The sequence below is a fragment of the Ctenopharyngodon idella genome, chromosome 7 (assembly GCF_019924925.1).
Source record: "Ctenopharyngodon idella isolate HZGC_01 chromosome 7, HZGC01, whole genome shotgun sequence".
In the NCBI taxonomy this organism is placed as follows: Eukaryota; Metazoa; Chordata; class Actinopteri; order Cypriniformes; family Xenocyprididae; genus Ctenopharyngodon; species Ctenopharyngodon idella.
In genome coordinates, this window is record NC_067226.1 from 42,269,808 (window position 1) to 42,282,698 (window position 12,891).

The following is a 12,891-nucleotide window of genomic DNA, read 5'->3' on the forward strand; positions in this document are numbered from 1 at the left end:
ATTTACTTTGCGACCATTAAAAAAGTATGTTCTATATAGTATGAGTATGGGAAGTACAAGTGAAATTCGGACGTACTACATCCGCCATGTTACTGTCACGTGACTTACCACCAGCATTAGTTCTGTTGCTTCACTGCCATTCGCAAATGATTCCGTGGCCTAATGGGATAGTAAAGTGTCCATTGAATGCGCACTTCAGCATTTCGCAGGAAGTAGTAGGTCATCCGAGGACTTTTCGCCTACTATTTTTCGAACACTATGTATTCTAACATACTAGGCTGCATTCGGAATCGTACACTTCCCCACTATATAGTAGGCGAAAAAAAAAAATAGTATGTCCGAATTCACAGTTCTCATGAAAGAGTAGGCAAAAAGTACCTGGATGACCTACTACTTCCGGCGAGATTCTGAAGCGTGCATACCATATAATGGACACTTTACTATCCCATGAGGCCACGGGAGAGGATTTGTGAATGGCAGTGAAGCGACACAACTGACGCTGGTAGGTCATGTGATATTGATAACATGGCGAATGTAGTATGTCCAAATTACATTCATACTACACACATTCATACTATATAGAACATACTTTTTTAGCTGCCATGAAGTAATAGTACCTATTCAAGAGAGTATGTGATTTCGGACGCAGCCCTACTCTTTTGGCATACTGTTTTTCACATACTATATAGTATGCAAAATGTGTTTGTCATTGAATTATTTATTTAAGAGATTCATTCAAAAGCACTGATTCATCCTGTAGTGAAACAAGTGAAGTCTTTATGAGTGAGTCATTGAATCATTCATTCAAAAAAAATGAACTCAAAATAATTAAACATTTTTTCAATAGACTGCAACAATTAACATTTTGTCAGAACCTCTAGTAAATTACATGTTATTTTGTTTACTTGTCTATTCTGAATCGTGGGAGAATCGTGATCTCTATTTTAAACAAAAAAAAAAGTGATTCTCAGTTTATCCAAAATTGTTCAGCTCAACGGAAAAAATCAAGTCCAGGGTTGCCAAGTCCGTGGCGTAACTGGGCTACTTTTAAACCATTGCTGAGGGTTGTTTTTTCCCCACATGGGTTAAAGGTTTGACATATTGCATGAATTATATTTGACTAAAAAAGCTTGTATTAAAATATGTTATATTCCTCCAATGATCAAACTGTGCTAGATGATAAGTTTTGTGAAGGAGGGCCACTGCTGGTGGGGAGCTTTTGAGCTGTGCTTATGGTCACTACGATATAGTTGTTTTCAATTTGAATATTAGTGACTGTAAGAATAGTTTTGATATTTGGGATATGGTCATTGGGCTTCTTTTTGGTTATTTTTGATTGGCCATTGGGCTAGTTTTGTTTGCCTGGCAACCCTTATCAATTCCTGTACTGCTTTTTTGCTTGTTCGAGAAGCCATTTTACTCAGATATACACCAATCAGGCATAACATTATAACCACTGACAGGTGAAGTGAAAAACACTGATTATCTCTTCATCACGGCACCTGTTAGTGGGGGATATATTAGGCTGCAAATGAATATTTTGTCCTCAAAGTTTGTGTTAGAAGCAGGAAAAATGGGCAAGCGTAAGGATTTGAGCGAGTTTGACAAGGGCCAAATTGTGATGGCTAGACGACTGGGTCAGAGCATCTCCAAAACTGCAGCTCTTGTGGGGTGTTCCCGGTCTGCAGTGGTCAGTATCTATCAAAAGTGGTCCAAGGAAGGAACAGTGGTGAACCGGCGACAGGGTCATGGGCGGCTCAGTGATGCACGTGGGGAGCGTGTGGTCCGATCCAACAGACGAGCTACTGTAGCGCAAATTGCTCAAGAAGTTAATGCTGGTTCTGATAGAAAAGTGTCAGAATACACAGTGCATCGCAGTTTGTTGCGTATGGGGATGAATAGCTGCAGAACAGTCAGGGTGCCCATGCTGACCCCTGTCCACCGCCGAAAGCGCCAACAGTGGGCACGTGAGCATCAGAACTGGACCACTGTGGAAGAAGGTGGCCTGGTCTGATGAATCACATTTTCTTTTACATCACATGGATGGCTGGGTGCATGTGTATCGCTTACCTGGGGAACACATGGCACCAGGATGCACTATGGGAAGAAGGCAAGCCGGCAGAGGCAGTGTGATGCTTTGGGCAATGTTCTGCTGGGAAACCTTGTGTTACTTTGACATGTACCACCTACCTAAGCATTGTTGCAGACCATGTACACCCTTTCATGGAAACAGTATTCCCTGGTGGCTGTGGCCTCTTTCAGCAGGATAATGCGTCCTGCCACAAAGCAAAAATGGTTCAGGAATGGTTTGAGGAGCACAACAACGAGTTTAAGGTGTTGACTTGGCCTCCAAATTCCCCAGATCTCAATCCAATCGAGCATCTGTGGGATGTGCTGAACAAACAAGTCCGATCCATGGAGGCCCCACCTCGCAACTTACAGGACTTAAAGGATCTGCTGTTGACATCTTACCACAGCACACCTTCAGGGGTCTAGTGGAGTCCATGCCTCGACGGGTCAGGGCTGTTTTGGCAGCGATAGGGGGACCAACACAATATTAGGAAGGTGGTCATAATGTTATGCCTGATCAGTGTATGTCACAATAGGGAAGAAAAGACTATCGCAACTTCCTTTTCATGCCGACTTTAAAATATCACACATACTTGATATCCTCCAGCTGGATGGAATCAGACTGAATTGGGTCTGTGCCCATCATACACTACGCAATTTTCTGTGAAATCTGTCAAATCAAATCTGCAGACTGGCTCTGGCTTTCAGCAACTACTCGTCCAGACTGCAGATCGGGGCGAAAGTCATGTAATGTATTCCAGCCTTTAGTCATAACTGGTGGTATTACTGTTCTTTAGCATTTCGTCTTACCTCTCTCTGCAGGCCCGCACCGCAGCGCTCCACGTGGCTTTGCGCTGTGTGCTCAGTATGTAACAATAGTTGTTGTGGTATGTCCATCCTCGAGGACATTTCTGTGCTTTCACAGTCTGAGTGAATACAAAAAAAGACAAGAAAATACTCAAATCATCTCATGAAATGTAGAAACTGATGATCTAGTCATTATGACTCTAAATAATAATGTTAATAACCTCATTAGTAGGTGTCCAGGGCCTCCAGGAGTCACCATTACAGCGAAACAGCTGACCTAAGCTGTCATTGTAATGGAGAAAGCCATTGAGCTCTGGAGTACAGGGTTTAGAGGAAGGCTTGGGAGAGAAACAACCAAATATGCAGGTTTATTAGCAAAAGATTACTTCAATTAATCTGACAAATTCTCACAAAAACTCTTACCTGAGTCACAAAAGGCTGCGAAACTCTGGCGTTTGCATGTGAGGCAGTTTGCTGTAGTTTTGTCCTGACCGCAGGAGAGCGCTGCTGCCCCCAGCTGGTTACCTGCACGTGTGCCTTTCTGTCAGTCCTTGAGTCAGCTTTGTCCTCCTCCACTGCCATCGACACGATCCCATGATACTGTAAGTTATTGATAATATTAATATGATGTTAATAATAATACTAACATCAAATAGCATCAAAACTAATGTTGGACATAACCCACATATAGCTAGTCACAACTGCAGCATGCACATCTGCTCTACTGCCATTATGTTTTATTCAGCTTACTCTGTAAATTACATCAGATCCATGACGAATGGTTTCTGAAGGCTGAACCTGTGGATGAAAGTTAAAGGATTAGTCCACTTTCAAATTAAAATTTCCTGATAATTTACTCACCCCCATGTCATCCAAGATGTTTATGTCTTTCTTTCTTCAGTCGAAAAGAAATTAAGGTTTTTGATGAAAACATTCTAGGATTATTCTCCTTATAGTGGACTTTAATTGGCCCCAAACGGTTGAAGGTCAAAATTACAGTTTCAGTGCAGCTTCAAAGGGCTTTAAACGATACCAGGCGAGGAATAAGGGTCTTATCTAGAGAAACAATCGGTCATTTTCTAAAAAAAAAAATTAAAATGTATATGTTTTATAAACACAAATGCTCGCCTTGCAAGTGCTTGCGCCAGACCTCCTTCCGTATTCTTCAGAAAGCTTACGCTGTATGTCCTACACCTTCCCTATTCTACTTACGGAACTAACGCGGCACCAGTTCCGTTTTTTCGTAATTTGAATACGGAAGGCATTCTGGCAGAAACTAGATATTTGACGTCATAACTTGTTTAAATATGGATATTTTTTATAGAAACACATTGCTTCGCTTCAGAAGGACTTTATTAACCCTCTGGAGCTGTGTGAAGTACGTTTATGATGGATGGATGTGGATGGAAGCTTTTTCTTCAGCTCATACTCATTGGTCCCATTCACTGCCATTATAAAGCTCAGATGCGTCATGATATTTATTAATATTTCTTCGCTTATGTTCATCAGAAAGAAGAAAATCATATACGCCTAGGATGGCTTGAGGGTGAGTAAAGCTTGGGCTAATTTTCATTTGAAAGTGAACTAATCCTTTAAGTGATAGATAATATATGTAGTGTATATCAGTGTTATTTTTGTATTATTTAAAATAACACTGATATACAATGCATATATATACCACACTTAGCAACGTAAACTCAATTCTTCTCAATTGATATTGTTCATTATAGCTTACTGTATTATGTAGAAGAGTATTGTGAGAAAGAGATCGAGTGAGCGAGTTTATTACCTGCATTCAGATTTAGCATTTTCCTTAAGGTCAGTCCTATGTTCATAATAAAAAACCTGTTTAAATGTCCGCTGCAATATCTTGTCCTTTTAACAGTTAAGGGGTTTTCCCGTGACTGACAGCTCTAGTCAAAGCATTTGTCAGTTGCGTCTTGTTCCGTGTTCACAACAATTCAGTCTTTTCAATGTAAAAGTCTTCGCTACAGACTGACACACTCTTTGCCGCCATCTAATGGCGTAATAATGTAACTTCTGTTGCTGTTCATGGTCAGGGACTACTTTTTCCGGCGGAAGGAAGGCTTTTAGTGAAAGATTACTTCATGAAAGTTGCTTTGATACTTTTGGCTTTAATATTTGTATTGTGTGGTAACCATTTTATAAAAGCAATAAGGTACTCGAGGCTAGTGCTGTATCGTGAATAAGCATATCGAAATGACGACTGATATGCTTACATTTATATATTTGTATTAACTTACCACTTTCCCATTCCCAATGACTCTGAGTCTTTTCTTTGTAGTGGAGGGAGCTTCAACTATTATATCTCCATCACCTCTGATAAAGCCCTGAGAGAAAGGTAACGTTTCCACCTGGATGGAGCCGTGTTGAGGGTACGGCCCTGGCTGAACCTCTTGGCCTTGAATGCTAGTGCCTGCTTTGATCTGGTTCTCTCTGCACTGCCCTTTAGAAACACCCAACAAATGAACTTACAACAAAAAAGTAGGATCAGAATTGCTGCTCTTTTCATTACAATTTTGATTAAATTTTAGTCTTCTGGGCAATTTGCACTAACCATTTGTGTCCTTTATGAAGATGGTGGCTTTTGATTTGTCTTTCAGCACTGCACCCACCGGAGATACCAAGGTAACCTCAAATTTCTCATCAGCTTCCTCCAAAGAATCCTGAACAATCTCCACTTTCCATACTCGACTGACCATCCCTTAAAGAGAAACCATTTAAGTTTTGTTAGCAATGATTTAAGCATTGAATTAGCCTCTGTATTATCTTATTGTAGCATCTCAATTCATAATTTTATTGTTTACGAAAATCCTAAGAAAATACGTTTCAAACTTTCAATTTACCTGGGTCAAACTGAATCAAAGATGAAGCCGTTACAAAATCCTTTCCAGCAGATGCTGTTAGTTCTTTCACCTGTGGAGAATAAAAAAATATATATATTAAAATGAATTATTCCTTTATTGCAGAAGAATAAAAAACAACCAAATAACCCATAACAAATAAAGCTATACCTGTACAGTCACATAAGACGAGTCCTGCACATTCCCCTTCCTCTGGATGGTTAGTGAGACTGACCCCTGACTCTCACATATTACATACTCAGTCCTGGTCAGCTCCACACTGGCCCAGCTGAACTCCAATCTGACAGAGGGAATAATATACAATCCTAATATACACAAAAACATGCAAGTGTACAGTATGTGTGGAGGTGTAATGTTCCATTAACACATTGTGAGATACAAAAACATTATATTGCTGTAAGAAATGACTATTTATGGGCAATGGAAATTAAAGGAACTTAACAACACAGTGACTAATCGAACAAGAAAAAAAAAAAAAAATCAAAGCACAAGGTTTACTTGTGAGAGGGTCCAGTGTTGCCCAGTGCATCAGAAACAGCAAACTCCAGGCTGTCAGTTAAAGCGTCCAGAGCACAGTTTATAATGTAGAGAATATTCCTTCTGTTCAGATCCCTCTGAGAGAAACGATGCCTCACAAACTCACCTACAGACATGTCAAAGATTATACAGGATGTAAATACATTATGACAGACAGAAAGACTAGATCTAGATAGATGGATACACACAGACAGACATATATATAGATGACAGACAGACAGACAGACAGACAGACAGATAGATAGATAAATAGATAGATAGATAGATAGATAGACAGACAGACAGACAGACAGACAGACAGACAGACAGACAGACCTCTCACCATTGGTATAATTTTCCAGGTACCCAAAGTAAGGCGATCTGAGGATGTGATAGATCAGATCACCATCTGCCGAGTTTATATCCTGAGCCTTAAGCTCTCTGGAGGAAATAAAGATCCCATAACGACCATCTTTGAGGAGCTCCACTTTCCACAGGATTTCCAGCACTGCTATCTGTGGAGCAGAGCTGTCGAGAGCTTCAATCTGTGGCAGACACACAATTTCAGCAGGATTAAAAGTTGAAAACAATGACAGGATATGAGTCATGTTGGATATGCATTTAACAATGTATAAAAAAAATTCTAAAAATAGGTACAATCAAAGCACTCACTGCACTCTCAAGGCTAATCAGACCTACGTCTCATAGTCAAAAATTCAAAAAAGGTCTGCATTCTAAAAATGAAAGGGATAGTTCACCCAACAATGAAAATTATCCCATGATTTACTTACCCCCCAAGCCATCCTAGGTGTATATGGTGTATCTTCTTTCAGACGCAGATAATCAGAGTTATATTTAAAAATATCCTGGCTCTTTCAAGCTTTATAATGGTAGTGAATGGGGGGCGTGATTTTGAAGTCCAAAAAAATGTATCCATCCATCATAAGAAATAATCCATATGGCTCCAGGGGCTTAATATAGTCCTTCTGAAGTGAAGAAAAACATCCATATTTAAAACTTGGAGGATTTTGATATAAGAGAAGAGGAGCTTGAGTTTGTTGCACAGCCCTATTTGTTTAAACTGCGAGAGGTGTCTAAGCTACGATACTCCTACATCCTGCGTCATACATCGGGTCAGTGGTTACTCTTGTGGCGCAAGGCGATTTGCGCATTATGTGTACGGTCGTCTGCCGGAAGCTAGTTATTTTAGTTTATAAAGTTTAAAATATGGATATTTTTCTTACAAAAACCCATCGCTTTGCTTCAGAAGGCCCTTATAAACCCCTGGAGCCATATGGATTATTTTTTATAATGGATGGATGCATTTATTTAGGCTTCAAAATCTCACCCCCTATTCACTATCATTAGAAGAGTCAGGATATTTTCATTTTTGGGTGAACTAATGCTTTAAGTTTAATTTTTTTGTTTATTTGTTGTTCCAGATGGAGTTGAACTGGAGTCTGTGGATTGATTATGATTTTGATCACCTGAAGATTTGTAGTGTTTTCTATATAACTAAGAACAGTGAATTGTTACACTGACAAAGGCAGACAGCTGAAACGTTTGTATTGTTTTTTTTATCTCCTGCTTGAACTTAATAAACAAAAAAATTAGAGCACAGACCTTTTTGAATTTTTAAAAATAGGTACAACAAAGTTGTTTGTAACAAAACAAATGAATGCAACTAACTTGCAGAGTGAAGAAGACCGGCTCAGTTTGCACTTTTCCGTCCAGCAGGAAGCCTCTTTCTGTGCTGTCGGAGGCTGTGAATCTGAAGCGATCGATCTGAGAAGCTCCTCCAGAGTGTCTGTATGCAACAACCAGATCCTGAATATTCTGCTGGGTAAAACTGCTACCAGCGACCAGTGGCTGTCCCTTCAAGAGCAACTGGCCATACTGGGGAGGGTGGACGACCTTGTAGCTCAAGGCAGTGTGTGGGCTGTCAGGGTCAGACAGGAATAAGGCATCAGGTGTCAAAGTTATGGTGGACCCCTGGGGAACCCGTAGACCAGTGTTATGCACTAGTGTGGGCAGAACCTTATCAGTCAATTCCACTAAGATCTCCAGGGTCCCGTTGCGAGTTGATACGCCATTGCTGACCACAAACCTTCCGGTAGACATATGGAGCAAAGACAAAAAGCACAAATCAATAACCATTAATAGTAATCACAGCTGCACAGGAATTCAATAAAATAAAACAAAACTTAATTTAAAAATAAAAGTTAATCTCACATCTGGGTCATATTTCACCCCACAATAAATAAATATAGAAATAAATAAGAAATTATATTAAAAATACATAATATATATTTAAAATATAAGCATATATATATATATATATATATATATATATATAATATCTATCTATATATTAAAATTATATAATATTTTTATTAACATAACATGTATAAAATATTATATTATTTTTTAATTCATATTTATTTAGTTACAGTCCTTACAATATGTGTGCAAATTGTGCTTATTGTCAATGTAATGTCAAATGCTCCTAAATACTACTGATGCTCCTAATGTCAAAAAGCCAATATATAGGTAACAATTTTGAAAATTGTGTAAAAAAAGATTATATATAATGTTACATTTAATATTATAGAAAAAATAAAATTTTAATACATTTATAATTAATTATTAATTTGTGTGCAAATTATTAATTGTGTGCAAATCCTCATTTTTGAATATTTTTAAAAATATTATTTTTATTATTTATTTCGATTTTGGGGTAAAATATAACTTAATATTGTTTTGCAAGATTCAGCCATTAAAAAAATAGTAGATAATGAATGCAGACTGCATCAGTCCTTGCATGAGGTCCTTACTGCAGGGTTTCTTTCGGTGAAGTGGCTCTGTTGTCATGTACATAACACACCAGGTTTGCTGCTACATCCAGCTGACTGAACGACTGAATTTGCACGCCAGTGTGTTTAATATACTCCACATGTCCATGTGCTGGAGGTACAGTGATAACGTAGAGCAGTTCCTCCGGCTTGTCAGTGCCGTCTACCGCCAGCAAGACATCTGTGGTGAGAACCACACGCTCCCCACGACTAGATCTCACAGGCTTCAGGAACAATGCTATGTCTCCTGGAGAGCAGCACAGAGCAGACTTGAAAAGAACTGACACAACTGAAAAATTTGTTAATAACTCTCAAAATATAGCATGCATATCATCAGGAAATAAAAGCAGCACCCCACCTTTCTCCATTTCTTTGACTGTAATGTGGAAGTGCTGAGCAGGAGAGCGGTTCTTGCCATCCAACAGATGGAAGACAAAGAAGTCAGCAGCAGGTGCTCCAGGATGACTGGTGTGAAGGTAACGTAACAGATTCATATCCAAAACTTGCTGAGAGCAGTTCATTCCTGCAGATACAGACACCCAGTCTGTGCCAACCTGAGGAACAGCAAACATTCTGGATTTGCTCAACACTTTATCAGTTATGATACAAATTGTATATTTTAAGGTAGCCTATGTATATTAGGGCTGTCGATTTTATTGCGTTAACTTCATTAATTAGTTATGGGAAAAAGTAACGTGTTAAAATTATTAATGCATTTAACGTACCCACCCCACCCTAGACCTACATAATTCATCATACATTTCATAAAGTTAATTGGTGACAAACATGAAGCTGGGCAACAACTCACTGTGTGATGAAGCCTATAGGATGCAGTTATATGCCCCTAAAATTCAAGACATCAGGGCAAAAATGCCCCTGTATACAGTGTCTCATATTTATATCAAGATATAGTTAAGCAATATCACATGGGTAACAAGCTCAATATCACAGGAGTGACATTAAAGGTGTAGTTCATATACACCTTTATGTAGTATATATATATATATATATATATATACTTCAGAACTGCCTTAATTCATTGTGGCATTGATTCAACAAGGTGCTGGAAACATTCCTAAGAGATTTTGGAATTTTTGACAGTGAGAAATTAGATATATTTCTCCCTGCATATTGAGCGAACTGACCTTCATCTGAATGACACCATGACTCGGTATGCTCTCAAACACATAGATGATGTCCGAAGAAGAAGTGTCTTTGTCGTGGGCGCTAAGCACAGCACTGGAGATCAGTCTGGACTCCCCAGCCTCGATCTCAATGCCAGTGTTCCTGAGGAAACAATGCAAATAACTTATGGTGTGTTTTTCTTTTGCACAGAGAATTACCACTTAATGTTACTTATCCATTTTGGAAAATAGGCTATAATGTTTTCAGGATTTATGGTTTGAATGTATTGTGTGGTGAGCAATCCGTAATCATATATATGTTACAACAAATAAACTAATGTATAATTCATTGATGAATAACAGGAGAGCATGATTTGCTTCAATGATATTCATTTGCAATTACCGTATAATTTGCGGCTCCTCATCATTGACAGGCAGTACTTTGACCTGCACGTGTTTCTGGAGCTGGTGTTTTCCGTCAGAGAGCTGAACAATAAATCCGTCCTGCTCACTCTCAGAGTCATCGTGCATGTACATCAGAGTCATGCCTGAGGACAGAGTAACACAAAATATATTGTCTGATATATTATTAAAAAAAAAACTAAACAAAACTAAAAGGTTGGGGACACATTAAATCACTCAAGGACGCGTTAAATTAATCAAAAGTGACAGTAAAGAAAAATCATGCTCATGTTTTGGCCTGGTCAGAGTCCAGATTTGAACCCTATAGTGAATATTAAACTCAAAAATTTTTCAGCTACTCATGAACTATTTGAAGCCATTAACATTGAGTGGAACAACACTGACTCTTCTTCCTGGAAAAAGCTGTCTGCAAGTTTATCCATGTGTGACTTAAACATTTAAAGAAAACATTTGTAATGGTGTGTAACGGTACACAAACATGACGGTTGTTAGCAAACAGTGTTGCATTACCATGTGCGCCCCCTTCTGGATTGGAGTGTGAATTGCCTGTGACTGACTGTATTCGTCGTCTGACTGTATGCACCGAACCGTGACCGTTACACTCCTAATATATATATATATATATATATATATATATTTATATTAGGGGTATATATTAGTCTATTTGTAATACATACAAATACACTATATCATCAATATATTGTTTGGACTGTTGTCAAAAAAAAAAAAAAAAAAGTAAAAGACTTAAAGTACAGTACCGCTCCTGAGGTCGTCCATGGTGAAGTGCTCCACAGGGATCTCAGATCCGCGCTTGTAGTGTGTTACATCATTGCCATGTGGGACACTCATGATGGAGCCGTGCTGAGGCTGCTGGACTATGCTGAACATTAAACGGTCTCTGGGAACATCAAGATCCACCGCACTGATTATAGATGGGTCCAACTCTTTCATGTCTCCCTCTCGAACCTAAAAGATAAACGTTGCTCATCACACCTCAACTGATTAGAGCAATATTTCTTGATACAGATCATGTCAAATGTATAAACACAAACCTACTCGCTTTATTCAATTATTTAGCTGTGTTATATACAAGATTACTCTCTGACTTTTATCTCATTTTAAAGTACAAAAATTATCATTTTAACTGTAGTGTGTTATTTGATATTACATTTAGTTAAACAATGTTGTCCAAACCCTGTCATGCCTAGTATTGAAATAATCCTCTTCTCATTTCTTAATTAATGGTGTATAATACGTTACCATAACTTGCATCATACTCTATTTACTATACTTTGGTTTGATACTGCACAAACCATCCAGACCACCATAAACATGCAGATGAGGTGTCGAGTGAGACAAAGGAACATTCTCCTGCTCAAGATTCACACCTTGGCATTGGTTAGCTCACCACAAATGGGTGCGATAGGCAGAGGCTTAAAAGACCTTTACCCAAACCCATTGATGCTCATCACTTTAAGACAGATGCGTACTGACTTTCCGGCAACTTTACTTTCAAGTTAACTTCGCTTGATTTGCCCAGCGGACCATCTGATCTCCGGAAGAACTCAAGGCTTCCAGTACACTCCTAACAAACTCATCAAGAATCTCTGTACTCTATATGCATCTGGACTCTTGTTCAGCACCAAAGCCAATGTAAGTATTTGTTTATCAACTATTTAAGTTTTGACCCCTTTATTAAGGTGATTTTGATTTTCTGATGGTTCTTGTTAGGTTGTGGTTAACTGATTGTAAACATTGACATTCTTTGTTCTTCTCTCTTTTCCTTTACTTTTCTCTGTATATACAGTGCTCAGTTTTTTCAGTTTTACTCAAATTAGGGTGATGCAAAAATGAATATACCCCACAACAAAAACTACTACATCTAGTACTTTGTATAGCCTCCATGATTTTTAATGACAGCACCAATTCTTCTAGGCATGGAATAAACAAGTTGGCGACATTTTGCAACATCTATCTGTTTCCAATCTTCAAGAATGACCTCTTTTAGAGACTGGATGCTGGATGGAGAGTGATGCTCAACTTGTCTCATCAGAATTCCCCATAGGTGTTTGATTGGGTTCAGATCAGGAGCCACTGAATCACTTTCACCCTGTTCTTCTTCAGAAATGTGTTTAGGATCATTGTCATGTTGGAAAAGTGCATGATGACCAAGGACACGGAGTGATGGTAGCATCTTCTCTTTCAGTATAGAGC

The 12,891-nt window shown here is 38.7% G+C and overlaps 1 protein-coding gene across 2 annotated transcripts in view; it reads right to left on the reverse strand.

Annotated features, from left to right (window-relative positions):
- The window catches only part of frem1a (Fras1 related extracellular matrix 1a), a 42,045-nt gene that overhangs the window by 1,382 nt on the left and 27,772 nt on the right, over positions 1-12,891 (reverse strand). The window contains exons 20-35 of one of the 2 annotated variants that reach the window (XM_051899697.1): positions 11,436-11,643; positions 10,658-10,802; positions 10,276-10,417; positions 9,489-9,684; positions 9,113-9,377; positions 7,968-8,385; positions 6,622-6,823; positions 6,261-6,405; positions 5,913-6,042; positions 5,745-5,814; positions 5,456-5,602; positions 5,142-5,344; positions 3,628-3,675; positions 3,301-3,477; positions 3,099-3,215; positions 2,881-2,996 (exon numbers count right to left, since the gene is read on the reverse strand). In XM_051899697.1, the coding sequence (XP_051755657.1) occupies positions 2,881-2,996; positions 3,099-3,215; positions 3,301-3,477; positions 3,628-3,675; positions 5,142-5,344; positions 5,456-5,602; positions 5,745-5,814; positions 5,913-6,042; positions 6,261-6,405; positions 6,622-6,823; positions 7,968-8,385; positions 9,113-9,377; positions 9,489-9,684; positions 10,276-10,417; positions 10,658-10,802; positions 11,436-11,643 (2,729 nt within the window). Of the gene's footprint in view, positions 1-2,880; positions 2,997-3,098; positions 3,216-3,300; positions 3,478-3,627; positions 3,676-5,141; positions 5,345-5,455; positions 5,603-5,744; positions 5,815-5,912; positions 6,043-6,260; positions 6,406-6,621; positions 6,824-7,104; positions 7,265-7,967; positions 8,386-9,112; positions 9,378-9,488; positions 9,685-10,275; positions 10,418-10,657; positions 10,803-11,435; positions 11,644-12,891 lie in introns of those variants that run through there. The other variant, XM_051899698.1, reaches the window with a different exon arrangement.